The 21864-nt window shown below is 38.6% G+C and overlaps 1 protein-coding gene across 4 annotated transcripts in view; it reads left to right on the forward strand.

Annotated features, from left to right (window-relative positions):
• SAMD8 (sterile alpha motif domain containing 8) overlaps positions 1–21864 on the forward strand; it is a 33912-nt gene that overhangs the window by 5706 nt on the left and 6342 nt on the right. Inside the window, exons 1-5 of one of the 4 annotated variants that reach the window (XM_043519636.1) lie at positions 5176–5307; positions 9101–9690; positions 15373–15468; positions 17055–17172; positions 18036–18186. In XM_043519636.1, coding sequence (XP_043375571.1) covers positions 5254–5307; positions 9101–9690; positions 15373–15468; positions 17055–17172; positions 18036–18186 — 1009 coding nt within the window. In that variant the 5' untranslated portion in view covers positions 5176–5253. Of the gene's footprint in view, positions 1–5175; positions 5308–7590; positions 7699–9100; positions 9691–15372; positions 15469–17054; positions 17173–18035; positions 18187–21864 lie in introns of those variants that run through there. The other 3 variants (XM_043519637.1, XM_038410384.2, XM_038410383.2) reach the window with 3 other exon arrangements.

Genomic DNA, 21864 nt, shown 5'->3' on the forward strand with positions numbered 1-21864 from the left:
GATTTCAACAATTTCCATCCCACCATCAACCTCAGCCTGGACCAGTCCACACAAGAGATCCACTTCCTGGACACTACGGTGCTAATACGCGATGGTCACATAAACACCACCCTATATCGGAAACCTACTGACCGCTATTCCTACCTATATGCCTCTAGCTTTCATCCAGATCATACCACACGATCCATTGTCTACAGCCAAGCTCTACGATATAACCGCATTTGCTCCAACCCCTCAGACGGAGACAAACGCCTACAAGATCTCTATCATGCATTCCTACAACTACAATACCCACTTGCTGAAGTGAAGAAACAGATTGACAGAGCCAGAAGAGTACCCAGAAGTCACCTACTACAGGACAGGCCCAACAAAGAAAATAACAGAACGCCACTAGCCATCACCTTCAGCCCCCAACTAAAACCTCTCCAACGCATCATCAAAGATCTACAACCTATCCTGAAGGACGACCTATCACTCACACAGATCTTGGGAGACAGGCCAGTCCTTGCTTACAGACAGCCCCCCCAATCTGAAGCAAATACTCACTAGCAACCACACAACAGAACCACTAACCCAGGAACCTATCCTTGCAACAAAGCCCCTCTGCCATGTACATTGGCCAAACTGGACAGTCTCTACGTAAAAGAATGAATGGACACAAATCAGACGTCAAGAATTATAACATTCAAAAACCAGTCGGAGAACACTTCAGTCTCTCCGGTCACTCGATTACAGACCTGAGGGTGGCTATCCTTCAAGAAAAAAACTTCAAAAACAGACTCCAATGAGAGACTGCTGAATTGGAATTAATTTGCAAACTGGATACAATTAATTTAGGCTTGAATAGAGACTGGGAATGGATGAGTCATTACACAAAGTAAAACTATTTCCCCATGTAATTTCTCTCCCCCACCCCACCCCCCCACTGTTCCTCAAATGTTCTTGTTAACTGCTGGAAATAGCCTACTTTGCTTGTCACCATGAAATGTTTTCCTCCTCTCCCCCCCTCCCCCCCCGCTGCTGGTGATGGCTCATCTTAAGTGATCACTCTCCTTACAGTGTGTATGATAAAATCCACTGTTTCATGTTCTCTGTGTGTGTATATAAATCTCCCCACTGTATTTTCCACCAAATGCATCCGATGAAGTGAGCTGTAGCTCACGAAAGCTTATGCTCAAATAAATTTTTTAGTCTCTAAGGTGCCCCAAGTACTCCTTTTCTTTTTTACAATCATGACACTTATTTAAATACAGCTTTTCTGCATTTAATTGTAGCTCCTAATTTAGGTCCCAGTCCAACAAAGTTATGTGCATAGGCAGACCCTATTCCTATACAGTCCCCCTGGATCACTTGGCAAGATCAAGTTCTTAGATTGTTTATTTATTTGTTGTTTCTTTTAACAAGGAATGAAGCGTCCTATGGCATTCACATATTGAAGGTTACTCTGCCTTTTCCCATTTTGGTTCATTGCAGTATGAGCAAAATTGTGAAATAAGTGATAAACTTATCAGGTGGTTGGGCCACCATGTTCTTTATTTTAAAAATGTGACCTGTGAACGTTTTTATTAGAGGGCGTACTGTTGGTTGTGGTTAATGCTGATGTTTTTGTTGATGGTAGACCTGCTCATCTCATGAGGGTATTAAGATTGATCATTAGGCCCCAGTTCTGCAAAGATTTACACATGCTTGACTTTATGCACTTGAGTAGTTCCATGGATGTTGGTGGGACTTGGGTATATAAACCTTTTCAAGATTGGGGCCACAACTGATAAAGGGCTTTGAAAACAAGGCATATTATAAATGCAAATAGTCTTACTCTTGACTACTGATTTAGGTTTTTTTACGTTCTTAGTACCAAACAGTTGACGTGATGATGATGCTCTGCTAGAAATGATTTTTTTAGTTTAGAAAAGGTGAAAACCTTCAGATTGATCTGTTTAGGTGGGCCCTTGCATCCCTTAGAGCCCAACTGATGTTAACATAGCTCTGCAAGCATACAGAAGTCTGTCCATACAGATCAGCTGGCAAGATTGGGGCCAAAATTATTTTATCTAGAATGGAAAGACGCTCATGGGAAACTTGATAACCTACTAGGTTATCGAACTTAAAGGATACTTTATTTTGTACCTACATGTGGGAAAGAGTCCATAAACCTGTTGTTCTTGATAGCCTTTCAGTGGTTAATATAATAAAATAAATATGGAAGCCTAATGCTTCTGATCCTTCTAGTATAATTTTAAAGCGTCCGTCGTGGTGTGGTTGTATGTGTGCATGTGTGTTTCTGGTGTACAGCACCCAGTGAAAGATTCCCAAGTCTCTGGGCACTTACGCAATATAAGCGTATAGTAATACTGTGGACATGGGATACGCTTTTTGTAAGTCTGTCTTCTCCTTTTTGTTAAGTATAATAAGCAGGATGGATTTGATTTAAATCATGATTTAAATCACTAGTCAAGAAGACTCTATTTTAATCATGTTTTCTACATAAAAGTGCCTTCTTGTTGGTTGTTACAACCTTAATACATATTCTTCACAATACAGAGATAGATGTAGGTTTCATTTTTAGAAGGTACACACCATATATTTTTAAAGTGATTTATTTTGAAAACTTTTCAGATTAGTTTTACAGCTATATCAGAAAATGAATGATTGTTTGATTATTTCATTTACCAAAGGTAATTGAAGCAGATATTTATGAACTCATTGGGAGGTGAACTATCTCCAGTTCAACAGGTTAATCGTTAATATTGGGAGGATTTTCTTGCCATGTTGTATTAGGAAGAGAACATCACCAGACATTTTAAATTTTTAATTTTATTTAACTAAAACAACAATGTTATGTATTCTGGATTTTTTTCTCCAACAGCAAACATATAATATTATAACAAAACAAGCATATTAACTTTTGAATGTAGTGAAACATTCAAGTTTTTTAAAATCAGGTTTGTTAAAATTATTTTTAACTAAAATAGTTAAATGAAATTTAAAAAAACAAAAAAATTAAATCAACTATGTCAGCCAGGTCAACATGAGAAACTTAAAATATTGGGTTCTGCAACTAACTCAGTCATCTTCACCTTCATGTTTCTGGAAAAGAAAAACAAGCTTTCCTGCTTTTTCAGGTCCCAAAGGATTTATCAATTTGGAATTAATTCTTTCTATACTGACAGAAGAAGCTACTGCTGTTAAAAGTGAGATTATCACTGCAACAGTCTCTGAATCCAAGTGCTTAAGTGACTTCCACCAGTTCACTGGTGTGACTTCCTTTAAAATGTCATCAGCAAACATATTTCTTGAATGGCTCACCCTTAGCGCTGAAGTTTATTATAGTTAGCATTATGGAGGGATGATTGCTGGATGTCCATGTCATAGCCAACTCCTCTTCGTCAGCAGTTAAGGTTTGACCCTGGTACCGAGTATTGAGAATATTTGCAAGAAAATGAGCTGGAGTTAGTTTGATCCATTTTTTTTATGCTTGTAATTTAACTCATTACAATGTCATTGCATATTTCTCTCTTTAAGATCTCACTCGGTTCCTTCCAAATTTTAACGGCGTCAGCAATAAAACGTCTATTTCCCTGCCTTTTGTTCAAGGCTACATGTGTTCAATATTTCTCTTAAGCACAATGTTGAGAACTTTGGTTGTGACAGTGCCATCTATTTTTTTTTCATGATTTTGTTCACAAACTGTCATTAAATTAGGCCAGTTCTTGATATAGTGCTCAAAACAGTCCACTACTGAGTTCCATCGCACGTCTTGTGCGAGAGTTAGCTTGATTCCTCCAACTTTTTTCAGAGCAGCTGCTACAAAGTGGTTGGTGTGGAAGTCTTTTGTAATTTCAACATTAGTCTTTATTTCTGGAGCACTGAGGTCTTTGGCTAGGAGGTGCATCAAATGAGCACTTCAACTGTATGTTGTTAGTTTAGGACTCTCTTCTAAATAATTTCTTCTCATCTTGAATACCTTTGCAGCATTGTCTGACCAAGCTGTGACTAGACATTTGAATATTTTTTCACAGTTTGTTATAGCTTTTAGTGCTGCTACTTGTAAGTATTCTGCTGTGTGTGCATTTCCTGATGTATCAATTGTTTCTGTAACGAAGACATTCCCTTCTTCTGCTGTCACACAAGCACATACAACAGGATCATTGTCGACATTGCTCCACCCATCAAGACTCAGATTAACAATTGGCACTTTTAGAGAGAGGTAAGGGATTGACTCTGTGTACACAAATTTGCAGAGGGACAATAGGGTTGAGGTCTGTTTCTCACCTCTAAATATTTTATTTATTTAAAAACATTTTTTCTGTTAACAATCATGTTATCTCTGGAGAGACAAATCCACAGTTTGAGAACTGCAAAACTAAGCATCTCTGATGTTATCTTCTAGTCTGAGCACTGGGTCCCATTGAGTAGATAGAAAGATTAACCTAAATAATCTATACAGAAGCCCCTGGAACCCCATAAAATTGGGTTCCTAATCCATTAATTATTGGAATTCTTTTACAAAACTTTTCTTTAACGTTACATGAATATATTGTCTCATACTATAGAATTAGAATTTATAATCCTATATCATGATGTGATCTCTTTGAGCTATAATGTATCTTAATTAAAACTATCTTTACATGGGTGTTTTCCTCAAAGAGCTTTTTATCCAAAAAATCCAATTTAAATTTAATTTTTTTAAACTCATTTATTTTTATCCACCCTGATAATAAGTAAATACTTAAACTGTGGAAAGCTCGCAGCTGCTTACTGAACTAGAGAAATCAGATTTTAAATGACAAAAATTTGAAAAATAACCTCGGAAGCATCCTTTCATTTTTGGTACTCTCTTCTATAGGTAACAAATTTAACAGGGGAAGCTGATTCCTTCTTCCTGTTTCTTATTTTGATCACAATAGAAGAAGAAAGATGTAAACACAAACTGCCACTTTGATATAAGTGTATTTTGTTGAATATTGTAAAAATTGGCACATTTTTCAAAATTAAAGCAGCAAATCAGTTCTTCAAGTGATTGTATGTGTCCAGTCCTTTAAAAATTGGAAGTTAAATCCTGCTGAGGAAAATAGAAAGCATAAGCTCTGGCAAGTCAGGCAGGCCAAAAAGAATATGAAGAGCAACTAGACGAAGACTCAAAAACTAACAATACATTTTTTTTAAGTACATCAGAAGAAGGAAGCCTGCTATAAATAATTATTGGGGGTCATTGGATGATTGAGGTCTACAGGAGCACTCGAGGAAGATAAGATGATTGTGAAGAAGCTAAATGAGTTCTTTGCATCCATCTTCACTGCAGAGGATGTGAGTGAGATTCCCACACCTGAACCATTCTTTTTAGGTGACAAATCTGAGGAACTGTCCCAGATTGAGGTGTCAATAGAGGAGGTTTTTGAACAAATTGATAAATTAAACGGTAGGTCACCAGGACTAGATGGTATTCACCCAAGAGTTCTGAAGGAAGTTGCATATGAAATTCTGGAACTAACAGCTGGGTTATTTAAACATCATTTAAATCTCCTTCTGTACCAGATGATTGGCGGATAGCTAAAATGACACCAATTTTTTAAAAAGGCTCCAGAGGTGATTCTGGCAATTACAGGCTGGTAAGCCTAACTTCAGTACCAGCAAATTCGCTGAAACTATAATAAAGAATAGAATTGTCAGACACATAGATGAACACAATTTGTTGGGGAAGAGCCAGTGTGGCTTTTGTAAAGGGAAATTATACCTCCCCATTCTATTAGATTGCCTGCCCTCCTTCCCCCTCCCAGTAGAAACTAAGGTGGTTTGGGGTAGTATGACCACTTTATACCTGCGTGCTGTGTCGTGAGTCACCAGAGAGGGCCCATGCTGTCCCAGCAGTACTGCTGAGGGAAAAATCTCCAACAATTGTGCATGAGGCACTCAAACACCTACAGTGGAATGGACATGTGCAACACATTTCAAAGAACAGCAGTTAGCTACCTTTCTGTAACTGCTTTTTTTTCCTCTGTTTGCTATGTAATGTCATTTTTTGAAATAAGAAAATAAATACTTGGCACTTGCATAGTGCTTCAGATTTCTAAGTGTTGTACAAACATTAATAGAATGGTACAATACAATTCAAATGTGTTTTTTGTTACACTCTCTGCATTGGGAAGTAGGGTACTTAGTCAGTTGGTTTTAAAGTCCTTTGTCACTGCTTGTGCCTCAAGTTATAACTGTGAATGAAAAGTGTTTTCATGTTTGGCTAATAGGCTAGAGGTCGAGCATTTCAGTGTTCAAATGAGCCCTGGTAGCTCAGGTGATTTAACAATGTGTAAGAATAAAGTAGCAGTTAGTGTGCTGTTCAGCTCACTGCAAAACATAATCACTTTCTGCTGGTTGCAAAGCCAACTTGCATAGCTTTGAGTAATTTTTTAATATTTTGTCCATTTTATGTGCAGACATTACAAACTAAAGAGGCTTTCTTTAAATATAGTTGAACTTTAAAATTAGCAGTATAAATGTTATATAAAAGACCATGTATTTAAAAAGTAAAATCTATTGAGAACACTAATTTATTTTCATTACTGCAACTATTTGAAGAGTAGTGCAAGAAAGGCAATTTGTCCTTTACGGTTCAAAATCTAGGTCACTGGGTGGGCTTCTATATCAGATACAAGATTGCTTAGCTTTTCTTCATAAAATACTGCTTGTTTAGCATAACGTAAGACTCAGTGTTGCTGACCATGCCACTGGCTGTCAGATCAGCATTTTTGTAGTAACTGTATAAAAGCAAGGTTTTGTTAAGAAAATAAGGGTGTAACTTAGAATATTGTTGTGTGTAAGAGTATTTGCTTCAGGTAAACATTTTTCTCCCCCTTTCCAGTTTGTGTCCACCACCATATTCTTGATCATGCTCATACATACGACGACACACATTGCTTGAAAAACTTAAGATCAGCTATTGACTGTGCAAGCACAGTAAGTTTGGATTTTGCAATATACTGTATGTGGTGACATTTTGAAGGCAAAGTCAGAGTCATGTCAATGCATTAATGAACATTCTTCAAAGACAAAATACTGCATTATAATGAGAGCTTTATTTGCTTTATATAGTTTGAGAACTTCACAGTACTATTCTGTTAAAAGCTTGTAATAGCAACCTCTGTTGCAAGTTAGATGCAGAGCACCTTGGAAAAAAGTCCTAAAATAAAGGCAGTACTATGTAATCAGCTCTCCATGCTTCAAGTGTGGTACTACTAACTGTTGTATGAAGATAGACTTCTACTGCAATGAGGATTGGTTCACATTCCTATTGTTCCCTATTTTGTGTTGATGGCTTAGACACCATCACTTCTGTTGCTGTCTAAAGGTGTTTACCTACCAGTGTACTCAGACCCAAGTGTCAAAAGGGGGAAACCAAACATATTTGTTTATCTTTTGAAGTGAGGGATGGAAAAAATGGATGCAAGCAGTATTTAAAACAGTAATGCCCATGCTGCTCCATTCAGCAACAGTCTTTGATCCTCTAATACCCATTCTGCTCGTTAGCTGGCACCAGTGATTTTATTGTTCACCTTTCCACAGAATCCTTAGTTTGAGAATTATGAAGTCCTACGAATGCTTACATTTGGGAAGTTAGGAGCACAGGTCTGTTTTCGTGGCTGACTGCTGGTAATTCCAAAAGCACAGAGCTTCTGTCACGTTACTAACTTTGAATAATCAATGGTAGGATACTGTAATTTCGTAGATTTAAATATGCACTTATTTAGCAAAACAATTTATGCTTAACATAGCTGGTTATGGTCTGTTTCATACAGAAACTTTTTGCTTTTTAAGAGAGTCATGGATATTTGTGGTTTGTGGGGTCAAAGTATTGGAGTGAAAGAGAACTGTGTATTTTCAGGTTTCAGAGTGGTAGCCGTGTTAGTCTGTATTGGCAAAAAGAACAAGGCGTACTTGTGGCACCTGAGAGACTAACAAATTTATTTGGGCATAAGCTTTCATGGGCTAAACTCACTTCATCAGATGCATGCTGTGGATAATACAGTAGGAAAATATACACAGAGAACATGGAAAAAATGGGGGTTGACATACCAACTCTAAAGAGAGTAATCAATTAAGGCGGGCTATTATCAGCAGGAGAAAAAAAAACTTTTGTAGTGATAATCAGGATGGCCCATTTCAAACTGTTGACAAGAAGGTACGAGTAACAGTAGGGGAAAAAATAGCATGGGGAAATAGTTTTTAGTTTGTGTAATGACTCACCCACTCAGTCTTTATTCAAGCCTAATTTAATGGTGTCCAGTTCGGAAATTCCAATTCTGCAGTTTCTTGTTGGAATCTGTTTTTGGAGGTTTTTTTTGTTGTTGTTGGAGAATTGCGACTTTTAGGTCTGAAATTGAGTGCCAGAAGGTTGAAGTGTTCTCCGACTGGTTTTTGAATGTTATAATTTTCGACGTCTGATTTGTATCCATTTATTCTTTTGTGGAGACTGTCCGGTTTGGCCAAGGTACATGGCAGAGAGGCATTGCTGGCACATGATGGCATATATCACATTGGTAGATGTGCAGGTGAATGAGCCCCTAATGGTGTGGCTGATGTGATTAGGTCAGATGATGGTGTCCCTTGAATAGATATGTGGTCATTGGAAAACAAACCAAATATACTGATACCCTTATGTAAGAATTAAATTATGCTTTAGAAAACAGAATGGATAAAGGAATGTGATTTAAAGAATAATTATGTTCTGGTTAGCAGTAGCTCAGTACAATCTATTCTGTTTGTGATTTTAGTTAACTTTTTTGAATAGCCTGAATTCTACAAAATACCTCAAGGATTCAGGAAATGAATCTAAAAAATCCTTAAGAATCCAAATAGTAAGTCGGATCACTGAATATTATAAAGTAATTCTAAATAAGTATTAGACCTTTACTGTTCATTTCGTAGTGGATCTATATCCTAATACTGAGGGGAAATAATTTTAATAAAATCTTTTCTTATTCAAGTAATTATCAGTACACAGTGTGGTTAATGTGTGTAATTAATGTAAATTAATTCTTCAGGAATATTTTTTGTACATTTGAGCCTTATCTCTCTGCATTATATAATTAATGTATTTTATTGGCAGGTAGAGAGTAAAACAATGGCAGGCAACAACCAGCTTTGCATCCGACGTTGGACTACTAAGAATGTAGCCAAATGGCTAAAGGAAGAAGGCTTCTGCGAGTATGTGGACATTTTGTGCAATAGACACAGACTGGATGGTATTACATTATTGACACTGACTGAATATGATTTGCGATCCCCTCCTTTGGAAATCAGAGTCCTGGGGGATATCAAAAGACTAATGTTGTCGATACGCAAATTGCAGAAACAGCACATTGAGGTTTTAGAAGAGTTGGGTTACAACAGCGATAGTCCCATTGGCACAATGTCTCCCACTGTTGGCTCCCTTCAAGGTACGGATTGGTTTTGTAATGGTGAAGTACCACGGGACTGTGGACCAGTTACTGACCTGAATGCTGATCATTATCAATACACAAATGGGAAAAACAAACATCCTATGCGAAGACTGGACCCTGAGTACTGGAAAACAGTCTTAAGTTGTATATATGTTTTCATAGTGTTTGGCTTTACGTCATTTGTCATGGTTATAGTACATGAGCGCGTACCTGACATGCAGACATATCCACCACTACCAGACATATTTCTAGACAGGTAAGTACTTGTTCAGAAACAGAATGATGGTGTTAAATCACAAAATTCTTATACCTTTATAGATATTTTGAATTTCAATATTTTTCACAATAATCTTTCAATATTTAACACTTGGCATTGGGATATCACATTTCTGTATGTATTCGCCCACGGTCTAGATTGTAATGTACTCCAATTCTCGAGATTAAAAAAATATAATTTTAAAAGTCTTTTGTGAAGAAAGAAATTGAGCAGTTGACTTAAAGGGCTGCTGTTACTACTATACAATTGGATTTTAAAGGAAAACTGCTGTGATTGGTTCTACTTCCTTAGCTAAATAGTTACTTAAAAGATGTGTACACTACCTGACTTGACTGTCCCTTCCTCCCACACGCCAAGTAAATTGATTTTAAAGAATCATAACTACCTTCTCACATGTCCATTGAAATCTCATAAGTGACACTAGTTGTTGTAATTTATCATATAGCAGATAGCACTTCCATTAACCTGAGGTATAAAATCTCCTTCAACCTGAGTACTGCTTTGGTCATGTTTTAAAAGTCTGTTCCCTTTGGGATGCTTCACTTTCAGGTGACTTATTGTGTTGCTTTTTGAAGTGAGCTGTAGCTAACGAAAGCTTATGCTCAAATAAATTCGTTAGTCTCTAAGGTGCCACAAGTACTCCTTTTCTTTTTTCCTGCTGTGGTGCCCTTTCTTCCATTCCGTGTACTAGCTGTAAAGTTTAATTTAGTTTGTGCTGGTGCTTCACCAAACAGGACTGTAAATAAATTGCTTTTAATGACAAATTCGTGTTGCAGTGTTTGGAGCAGAGCAAGAGTACATAGAAGAAGCAAGGCACTGAACTGGGGTAGTAGAAGAGATTGTATTTTAGACTGTAAGTGCTTTGAGGTAGGAATTGTATATTCCTTTGTGTTTGAACAGTATCAGCATATTGTGGGTGTTACTGGAACACAGTGATATGGATTGTGGGATGGACTGACAAGCCTTTGTGATGGTTTTTTTTTGTGTGTTTTTTTTTTTTTTTAAATCTCTTTAAATAGGCTGGGTCAAACATTACCATTGTTCTAGGTACACAGATAACAAGCTGATATCATTCAGTATATGTGCAACTCATTTTTCAGAATTGCGGAATTTTTTCTTTGAATCTCTTTCTTTGAGGCATGCAGCACTTGAATAAGATTACATCCACTTTGATGCACTTAAATAAATGGCAAATGTTGCCTTTTAAAACATTTTCTCCTATGCAATCTTCTGTCACTTTGTGATAATCTTTGAAGTAGCTGTGCAATGTGTATAGCTTGCTGAAAAATGATGTGACAGTCCTTGACAACTGATGAACTGGCATGCTGGAGAAATAAAGCAATATAAGTGCTAAGATCAGGTTCAGTTTATTTGTATTTGATACTAAGAGCTCACTTTTCTTTCTGGATATGAAGAAACTGAACTGCTTCTTGCCAAACCACGCAACTGTAGTGGGAAAAGCTTTATTGTAACCAAATAATAATCTTTTATTTTCAGCCACCCTTTGAACTGGATAAAGTTTGTAGTTAAAACTGGAGACTGAAAACTTACAAGTTGCAAATGTGGAGGACGCTGTCTCTTCATCTGATATCACTAAAGACCAAATACAGAGTTGTGATAGCTAACGTGCTTAAACTGTGTTGCTAATGTAAAATTTATTTCTCCAACTTCCTTCGTCCTATACCAGTTTAAACAAAATGGTTTTTCCTCCCTTTTATCACTAGGTAGAGACTGGGGTAGTCCATAAATAATGAAGTATAATAATACAATTAGGCTGGGAATCTGAAAGGAGCTGAGGGAGGTTTCAAAGAGGTTGTTTACTTTGGAAATTATTTTGTTTGTGGCTGATTGCTCAGCCAGATGTAATGAGGAATGTCAGGTCTGCTGATGTAGAAATCACTAACTGGAGTTCCATTACCATACTGTAGCAATCAGCTGTCATACATTTTCCACCTTTAGTCAAGAGAGATGATTGCTTTCTGCCTGGATGTATCTGCATATTCTGATTCTGCATCTGGTAAATGGATGTGGTAAGAGGCTGTTGATAAACAGCCCACACGTTTCCTAAACCTGAGTACCCACTTGTTTTGAATAGTATAGGAAGCTTTTAGAGAAGGCTTATTTATTAGTTTTATTTCTCTCAATACTCCTACTAGCCCCAACATCCCAGGCTGAATGTCTGGAGTAGATGCATAGAGGGGTTTGTTATACTTACTTATCTGTACTACTTGGTAGACTGAGTGCTAGTGAGAGAGCCATTAATTATAAGTAAGGCTATAAGCTATTAATTATAAATTAGTCACAGGTATTTTTAGTAAAAGTCAGACAGGTCAGGGATAGTACACAAAAATTCACAGCCTGTGACCTGTCCATGATTTTTCCTAAAAATACCAGTGAATAAAACTGTGGGGTAGGAAGGGGGGTTGCCTGGGGGCCCACAGGTGCTGGGGGAGGGCGGCCAGGATGCTTGGGGTAGTTCGGGGGGGCGCAGCCCAGGACCCTTGCTGGTGCTGGTGGGATGTGGCCCAGGACCTTCGCTGGTGCTGGACAGTAGAAACTGCAAAAGTCACAGAAAATCACAGAATCCTTGACTTCCATGACAAACTCACAGCCCTAAATATAGGGGAATGACAGCCATGCTGTAAATGTTTCCTTTAAATCCGGAGAGAGCAACTGCTAGAGCTACTTAGTTTCTGCTCAACCATGTGAGTTTAATGTGGAATAAATGCTCCATTCCAAGTAATTCTCACACACGCACGCTATACTACAGACTTATTATAAAGCGCACAGAAATAAGACGACCTCTATCAGGAGGGGCTCAGTCCTGCAGCCTTTATTCATGAAAGTAGTCTCTACTTCACAGGTAGTCTCATCAAAGTCAATAGGACTAATCCATGTGAATAAAGACTGCACAGCCTGACCTTAATTTGGACATTACTCAGCAAGTGATGACCAAATGGAGTGATAAAAGAAGGGAGAATGACAGTCCTGACAAGACTGCATGGGAGAGTCTGTTCCAGGACAGAAGCGCTGTAATCACAGTGTTGGGAGGGACTGTGTTGGAGAATGTTAGCCGAAACAATCAAAACATTGTCATAGGATTACAACAGAGTTAGTGTCTGAGTAATTGCTTTTTTACCTTTTGTGTAGTAAAGGGGACATATGATGGAAAAATACCTTCAGCTGAAATCTATAGCAATTTCTGTTCTGATGATATTGCAAAATGCAAATTACTGGCAGTACCCGCTTTCTGGGAAATGAACTTTGACAAACAAGGCTAAAGAGGTTCATACACAGTCATTCTGTAGTTGAAATCTAATTTAAAAAAATGCTTTGTAGCTTCTCAGCAGTTCATTGATATATACACAGCAGATGAGGCACCAAGAGGACAGAAACTGAATAGGTTTGAGTGGCCTCTCTTGGAGAGGTTTTACTCTGCAGCCAGCAATAGTTTACTGTTAGCTTTCAAATTTTTTTTTTAAACTGATTCTCTAATCAGTACTCTTGGGGGGTATGTCTACATGACCACCTTCCCTCCCCCAAAATACCTCCAAACAAAACCCTGTCAACATGGCAGTGCATCTTAGAGTCTGGGTTCACATTACGGTACTAAGAATAGCTGTGTAGATGTTTGGGCTTGGGCTCTGAAACCCACCCCTTTCCCTGGCCTTCAGAGCCTGAGCCTGAACATCTACATGGCTCTTTTAAGCATCCAGGATATTTTGCTGTGGAGATATATATGGAATTGTGGTAGGTGTTTACCAACTATGCAAACTGTTCTACCCTCCTCATTTTCCAGCACAATACTACAGCAAAGGACTGTGATCCTTGTATATTATATAGCATTGAGTATTCCCATTACCATCAATGAAGATCGTTTGTTACTCAAGACAGGGCTTGAAAACCTAGTCACACATACCCAGGATGTATTTATATTGGCAATCCAAGTGAATGACCCCTCTCTGTAAAGCTGCTGCATCTTTTCTTAGGAAAGAAGGAAGCTGGGGAATTATTGCCCCAGGTGCTGCTGATCCTCTCTTTTAGAAAAGAAAAGAAAAGGGTTGCAAGGAGTGAGGAACACGAAGGATGCTGATGGATTGAGTATATGAGGGTTGTAGGAGAGATCAATCAGATCAATAACAGGAGAAATAGGAGATTGGGTGGGTATTATGGGGAAGGGAAGGATGAGGCAGAAAACAGTGTGGGGAAATACCAAAAGGTCTGTCAGGATGAAAGCAGAAATACTGCTGCAGGTAAAAATGCACTACAGTATTAGCATATTCTTTTTAAAAAAAGAAAATGAATGGCATGAAGTGAGGAAGGAAAAAGTTATAAAGAAAGCAATGGAGACCTTGTAGCACATATTGAATAAAAAGCTGACAGTGTGCTTAAATATAGTAGAGTGCACAATAAGCAGTACAAAGTCCTCTTTTATAAATTACAGAGAACATAGTTTTGAGAGAAAGGTAGCATGGGTATTTTTCCTCATGGTTAGTGTATTTAGTCCTAATCTTACAGTTCTGGCATATGAACCCTAATTAAAAATTTAATTTAGCCTTTATCACAGAATGAGTTTGATGGTCCTGTCCTCCTGCATTGAAGAGATTTATTATGCTTTAAACACTAAGTTGAAATGGAAGTGTTTTAAGAACTTTGCTGACTAGGTTTTTATTGCAGTTACAATATAAGTGATACATCATGCAAGTTAATGTGTCAAGATGAGAGTGATATTGTTTTGGAAATTCATTATAAAGAAACTACTAAAACCTTAAGATCAGTAAAGAAATTCTGGTAGGAAAGCCATGTAAAACATTGAGTTTTACAATAGGTTTTGGCCTTTGATCAGTTTCATTTTAAATGTCGTCTGAAACATTTTTAAAAGGGTTAGGAGGGGAGTAAATAAATTAACTAGAGCCTAAGGCATTACTAAGTCTGTCAAAATAAAGTTCTTTGTGCTGTGGAAGTCTTCAGTGTTAGTTTTTACTGGTTTCAGAGGAATGCCATACAAGATACTAGTACCAAAGACACGATGGCAAAAACTTTCAAACTTGGGTGCCTGTAAATTCATATATTTAAGAGCAGAAGGGACCATTAGATTATTTAATCTGACCTCCTATATGCTATAGAATTTGATCCAATAATGCCTGCGTTGAGTCCAATAACTTGTTTGACTAAAGCATATCGTCTAAAAAGGTATCCAATCTTGATTTGAAGATTTAAAAAAATGGAGAATTTACCACTTACATAGGTATTTTCTTTCCGTGGTTAATCAGCCTCACTATTCTACATTTGGGCTGAATGTCTAATTTGAATTTCTGCCTTGAATTTCCAGTGATCAGTTCTTGTTACACCTTTCTCTGCTAGTTTAAAGAGCTCTTTAGTCCCTGGTATTTTCTCCCTGTGAAGGTACTTGTACACTAGTAGGCATCTAAATCTTTATTTTGTCACCTAAATAAATGACTTCATTTTCAAAAAGTGCTGAGCACTTGCAGCTTTCGTGTACCTCAGTGGGAGCTTCACATGCTCAACGCCTTTCGAAAATTAGGTCATTAATTCAGGTGCCTAACTTAACCCACACACACACACACACACACACACACACACACACACTCGTAAAAGTTACCTTCTGTTATGTAAGTTAACTTTTTCCTTTTGCTTTAGTGTTCCTAGGATACCTTGGGCCTTTGCCATGACTGAAGTGTGTGGTGTGATTCTCTGCTATATTTGGCTCCTGGTTCTCCTCCTTCACAGACACAGGTATATTACTTTCAGAACTCTTAATTCAGAAACATCTGTTGGCAATCTAATAAAGATTGAATGTGACTGGAATCCATCATAATAACTATAGCCAAGACTTACCTGTAAACACAATTGTTATATCCATTAAGATGGCACGACGAGGCCAAGGTACAATTCTTCCTTCCACCTTCCATAAAGAATCCCTTTGTTTCCTTTATTTGTTCCTTGAGGATACCACTATTTTGTGCTACATTACTTCCATCGGAGCCGGTTGTTGCCACTTTGTTTTGCAATGTTGGTTGAACTGGGACCCCATGAAAACCAATCTTTTATATCTCTTCCCCACCCCACCCTCTGAATGTCCACCATTTCTAAATGACCAGCCTGTTTATAGGAACTGGGTATGTATGTCCCCAGACTGGGAGATGAGCGACATGTGTCAGACATGGCTAGCTCCACTCTTGGGGGAAGTGCGAACATTTCTTCCAACTGTTGTAGTCTCTTTAGTCCAGGGATTCCAGTGTGTCCTCTTGCAGGGCTTCCTTTAGAAGCTTCTAAACTACTTCTCTGAATGACTAGCTAATAGCAACTTAGTTCTAATGAGATAATCAAGAAAAATAGTTTTACACACCTTACACTTAGAATAAACAATATCTTTGTAGTTGGGTCAGACTTGACAATTTGAGTTGACTTTTATTCTCTTCTAGAGAAGCATAACATTAACCCCTGCCCAAGAGACAAGGCAGACAAAAACCACCTTTGCTCCTTTTTGGATCATGAGCAGGACAAAGGAATCATTGACTTGCCCGTCTTAAATAGATCAATATTAAATGATCGTAAATTTGGGAGGTCAAACTAATTTTAGTATTGCTGCATTTTGTGTTAGTGCTTTGAAACATTTCAACTCAACACTAAAGAGTTCACTGGACAGCTTGTGGCTGAAGGACCTGTTCTTGTGTAGGACCTCATTTAAGACTGTAGTTCCAAAGGAGATGAATTTGTTGTTCTAAGCACTCTTGTATACAACATGCGCATTGTCCCTTCACTGAATAGGAGATAGAGTATGTCCCCTCAGTCTGAGAGGAAAACCCCAAGAGCATAGCAGAGGTGGATGAAGAATCATGTTTGGTTTTTGTTTTTGTTTTTTGTTTTTGTTTTTTTAATATGCTTGTGAAATGAGGGCTGGCATTCCTGAGACTTGACTTTTGTCACTTTATTATGGACAAATTGTGGATGTAAATACTGTATTCAGAGACATGTTGGCTTCTGAACCCTTGTATGCAGTGATCTGAATATCTTTGTCAGTCAGACTTTCACTATGACACACACTTTCAGTCCAAAATGTCAGTATTTCAGTAAGTTGCCAGTTCATAAAACAGCATTGCTATTTGAAAGAAAGATATAAAAATAGAAATAAAACTTAATACGGTTTTAAACTAAATTGTTGTAGTTCAAGAAATCCCTGTCCCATTAAAAATCATGCCATGGGGATAAATTAGAGAAGAATGCTGTAAATCTCTCATAAGTCTCTTAATTTTCATAACCAAATGTACAAGAATTCAAATACTTTTGCACAACTCTTTCATCCCTTTTTGTTTTCCCAGGTCTATACTCTTACGCAGACTTTGTAGCTTAATGGGGACAGTCTTCTTGTTGCGTTGCTTTACAATGTTTGTTACCTCACTCTCTGTGCCAGGCCAGCATCTGCAGTGTTCTGGAAAGGTAAAGGAATATTCCGAAATGTTTGTTTTCTGCTGATTTTGGTTTAACTGTCTCAGATGAAAATTCTGATAGGGATAGTCATATTGTATGCATATATGTAGTTAGCTGCAAACTTCTGCTTGTTAAATACCGACTCTCTCATGTGCCAAGGCATCGCATCAAGGATCACGAAGTTGGTAGTCACTTTTATAAGGCTTTTGTTAGAAAGCAGCTAAAATATTGCATTCATTTTGGGGCTTTCAGGTTAGTACTCTATGTAAACAAGAGAGGATTAATCAGAGGAACACATTTGAGTGATTGAATGGGATGATTTATGAGGAATGACTGAAAAGTAAATATTTTATACCTAATCTAGCCTGCTAAAATGAGACACAGCGGCCAGGTATTTGAAGGATGGAAACACTACAGAGAGAGAAGGCTTGTGTAGGACATAAGACTATAGCTAGAAATAAAGGAATGAAATTATGAAAAATGTTTAGGCTGAATAGCAGGAAAATCTTTTTGACTGACTCACTAGGCTGCGGAATAAATCCTCGAGAATGTGTGGAAGCTCCATTATGTGAATCATTTATAGCTATGGATTAAATAAACCACAGAATTTAGAGAAAGTACTTATCAGTGTTACTTTGTATACCTCTATAATTATTGTTACAGATCCCAGTTACGCCAAAATAGAATCCATGGGCTGTTCTGATGATCTGTATTTGCAGTAAAAGTTAAAAATGGAAACTGGGAATGTGAGTGTGAATTAAATATACATAGTGCTAGGCAGCAACTGAGTTTCTATTAGATATGTTTGGACTATAGTAAAAACTATTCTTAGCAATGGCGTTTAAATATTAATGTTGCTGTTTTAATTTTAGTTGTATGGCAACGTGTGGGCAAAACTTCAGCGAGCATTTGCAATATGGAGTGGTTTTGGAATGACGCTCACTGGAGTACATACATGTGGAGACTACATGTTCAGTGGCCATACTGTTGTCCTGACTATGCTGAACTTCTTTGTCACTGAATGTAAGTACACAATACCAGTGTCCAAACACGTGTGAGTATTATGGAGACATGACGGTGACTGTAATTAAGGGTGCATGAGGCATACTCCCTCCCTATTTTTATTTCTTCCGTTCTCAAAATCTCCGCCTTTTATGACTGAAAGCTTTCATTATTAGTGTTGAGCTGGAGAAGGAAGTTACTTAAAAAGAACTAAGTCCCTGAGTGTTTTGACCAATCTTAACTATTTTTAATGTGCCAATCACTGTAGAATCTAGGTGTCCTAAAAGATTAGCATGGAATGTGCTTGATAAGATTTGCGTACAGTCACTCAAGCATCTAAAGTACTTAGCACATTTTGGGTGCTAGAAATGAAAAAGAAAAAAAAAAAAACCCTGCAGTGAGATAATAAATGAAGGATCCGACCTGTAATAACTGGAAAGTGAAGGGTAAGTGCTTTTCAGAATGCACCTAGCTGCTTTTCAAGGCCCCCAAAACGACTTCTTACCAGGCTTCCTGCCCTCCTTGTAAAAGTGCTTATGGGTGGAGCCTGAGCAGTTCTAGGACATACATTCCATATGGGAGCTGATTAAATGGATTTTCTGAGCACCTTCAGGCTCAGAAGCAATTTGGTGGGGTTTTGGTAACCCCAGCCCAAAAGGCAACTTTCTAAAAAGATTTTAACAAATGAAGATTGGGGGTGGAAAATGGAAGTGCCATATCAATTTCAACTACATTGTCACTGCCATGTGTTAAAATAGTCTTAATTTAAGATGGTCTTAAATGAACAAAACAGAGATGTGAGCTTGCTGTTTAAGTTACTTTCTTGTACAGCAGTGATCTTCCATTCTTCAGCTGTGCGTACCCATGCTCATATTTTCCCTTTCTCTACTACTTTCCTCAGTTCTCAGTTTTATTTTAGAAGTCTTCACACTGTGTTATCCTTATCTGATCCCCACTTCTTTTTTTGTGTTTCATGCCTTTTTCCTGCACTGTCTTTTCTTGCATCTCTGCTCTGTGTGCACCAGCAGTAGATTGGAATTGACTAGAATCCTGATCTTTAAAGCAGTGGCATTCTCTCAGGGATTGGGATTCTAGTTAAATTTATTGTGCTGCTAAGGCACACAGATTGAGCGGAAAGACAGTGGAGAGCAACTTCAGAGCCAGAGGTGAATAAGGGCATATTGAGAAACAGCCTGGCAGATACATGGCCATGATTCTATTCTATTACAAGGGGTGTATGAATAGCAACCTTACAACTGTGGATCAGTATTTCTTGGCATTATCTTAATGCACTGTTTTGAAAGAGTACACTGTACATCTAGCAATATGACTTTGCCTTATGCTGTGGGACCTCTTTCAGTGATATTTCTCACTCTCTTCAATCTAGTTGCATCTGTATTAAACCTTTAAATTAGAATACAGTTTAGAATAGGCTAATCAAACTCTCTGCACATGACTATTAAAATAATGTAATATACAAGTAAAAGGCACATTATTAGTGTTAAAGACTTATAAGGAGGATTGATAAGATACCTAAGTGAGTTGTAATGAAAATTTTAAAGGAGTTAAAAATACTTTGGTATCTCAGAACCTCAGGGTGAGTAAAAAGTATTAACCCTTGTCTACAACTAAAATGCTACTTGTTCAAGGGAGAATGAGAGTATAGCTCTCTAGACTAGCGGTCGGCAACCTTTTAGAAGTGGTGTGCCGAGTCTTCATTAATTCACTTTAATTTAAGGTTTCACATGCCAAAAATACATTTTAACGTTTTTTAGAAGGCTATAAGTCTATATATTATATAACTAAACTATTGTATGTAAACAAGGTTTTCAAAATGTTGAAGAAGCTTCATTTAAAATTAAATTAAAATGCTGATTTTACACCGCCTGTCCGCTCAGCCCGCTGCCAGTCTGGGGGTCCGGCTGCTGGCTCCCGCCAGCCAGGGTCCCAGCTGCCGGCCCTGCTCAACCCTGCTGCCAGTCTGGGGTCCTGGCCTGTCCACATAGAGTGGGTACCTACCTTCTCCCTGGTTCTAGCCATTCTCTTCCTTTCTCTGCACTGAGATGAGGGTACCAGTGCGCTGAGTACAGGGCTGAGGGTGAAGGAGCAGGCTGGGGGTTGGGGTGCAGGGTCTGGCCAGGAGCTAGAATGAGGGAGGGGGCTCAGGGCTGGGGCAGGAGGTTTGGGTGTGGAGCGCTTACCTGGGCAGCTCCCATTTGGTGCGAGGGGTGCAGGTGGGAGTGTGTGTGTGTGCGCGCACGCGCAAGAGCTCCTGTTTGGTGCCCGGGGTGGGTATGTGGGGGGTGCAAGAGTCAGGGCATAGGGTGTGGGGGGGTTGGGGGTGTGTGAGTAGGGTGCAGGAGTCAGGGCACGGGGCTGGGGGTGTAGGCTGGGGTTGTGGGGGTGCTCCCAGCCCCCTGCCCTGAGTGACTGACGGCAGAGGGCTGGAGGGGATATGGCGATTCCAGCCCCTTCCCCAAGGTCTCCGGAGCAGAGAGCGCGAGCAAGATGCTGCTCTGCTTTTCCCTCTCCCCCTCTGTACCAAGGACAGTCAGCTGATCGGCTGCAGGGATGGAGAGGAGGAGGGGCAGGAACCCATCCCGTTGGGGGAAGAGGCGGAGGGAAAGGGGAAGCTTGCCTGCCCTGCAAGAAGTGGGCGGGGGGTGGAGAAGAGCAAGCTGGGCTGGGCAGGATTTTTAGTGGCATGCTGCTGTCTGCCGGGGTCCCGGGCAGACAGCAGCATGCCATTAAAAGTTGGCTCACGTGCCGTCGGTTGCCAACCCCTGCTCTAGACTATATTATGGTGTTTAGCTATCACTTTGGTAGGCACTTTACAAATACCTCAGGTGGGTGGAAGATCTTTGTGATGGGTACAACAGAATACCAAAACTCAGATGGACTTGAATAAATGATACTGTAAAAATTCATACAGGATTTGTATTGTATGCATGTCCCACAACTGCCTCTCTAAATGAAACAGCTGTAATCTCTTATCTTGTGGTTCTAAAAGGGTTCACTGTGGCATAATTGGACATGGATGCTTTATTTTTACTGAATAGCAGAGTAATAGCACAATAATTCACTATTTAAGAATCTATTAATTCTTATACTAAATCAAGTGTGGTTATGTAATGGATACAATAAGCTTCTTATAGCGTTAACCTGAGTCTATTACTTAGAAAATAAAATTTTACAAAGATACAAGCTTTTTGACAGGTCTTCACACAATACTTGATGCTGATATTAATTATTATCACTTTATAACGTAATGTTAGTTAATGAAAATGTGATTATTATTCTTTAATGCATTAAACAGTAAATTAAGAGAGCTAGCTTGACTAGGAATTGTAGTTGAATTACTTCAAAATCAGTTACACATGTGCACCTGGAAACTTCTTTCTCATAAAGAAAAGTATGCCAGACCTACCTATATTCTGTATAGTTGCCACTGGAGAAGGTATTTTGTTTGTAGTCATGCCATATGTTACTGTGTAATAGAGCTCTGCAGCGGGACTGGGTTCCTGCAGGACCCGCTGCCATATGACGGGGCGGGAGTAAAGAATAGCCCTGCACAGGGCTCTACTGTGTAATATTTCTATGTACTATTAAACAGATGCTACCTCTCTCTTCTCTGGTTGTTGAACTTCAATGATGGGTGAAGTGATTTATATTAATAATTCTTAATGAAGTATTCTGATT

Source organism: Dermochelys coriacea, chromosome 7 (genome assembly GCF_009764565.3).
Source record: "Dermochelys coriacea isolate rDerCor1 chromosome 7, rDerCor1.pri.v4, whole genome shotgun sequence".
Lineage (NCBI taxonomy): Eukaryota > Metazoa > Chordata > Testudines > Dermochelyidae > Dermochelys > Dermochelys coriacea.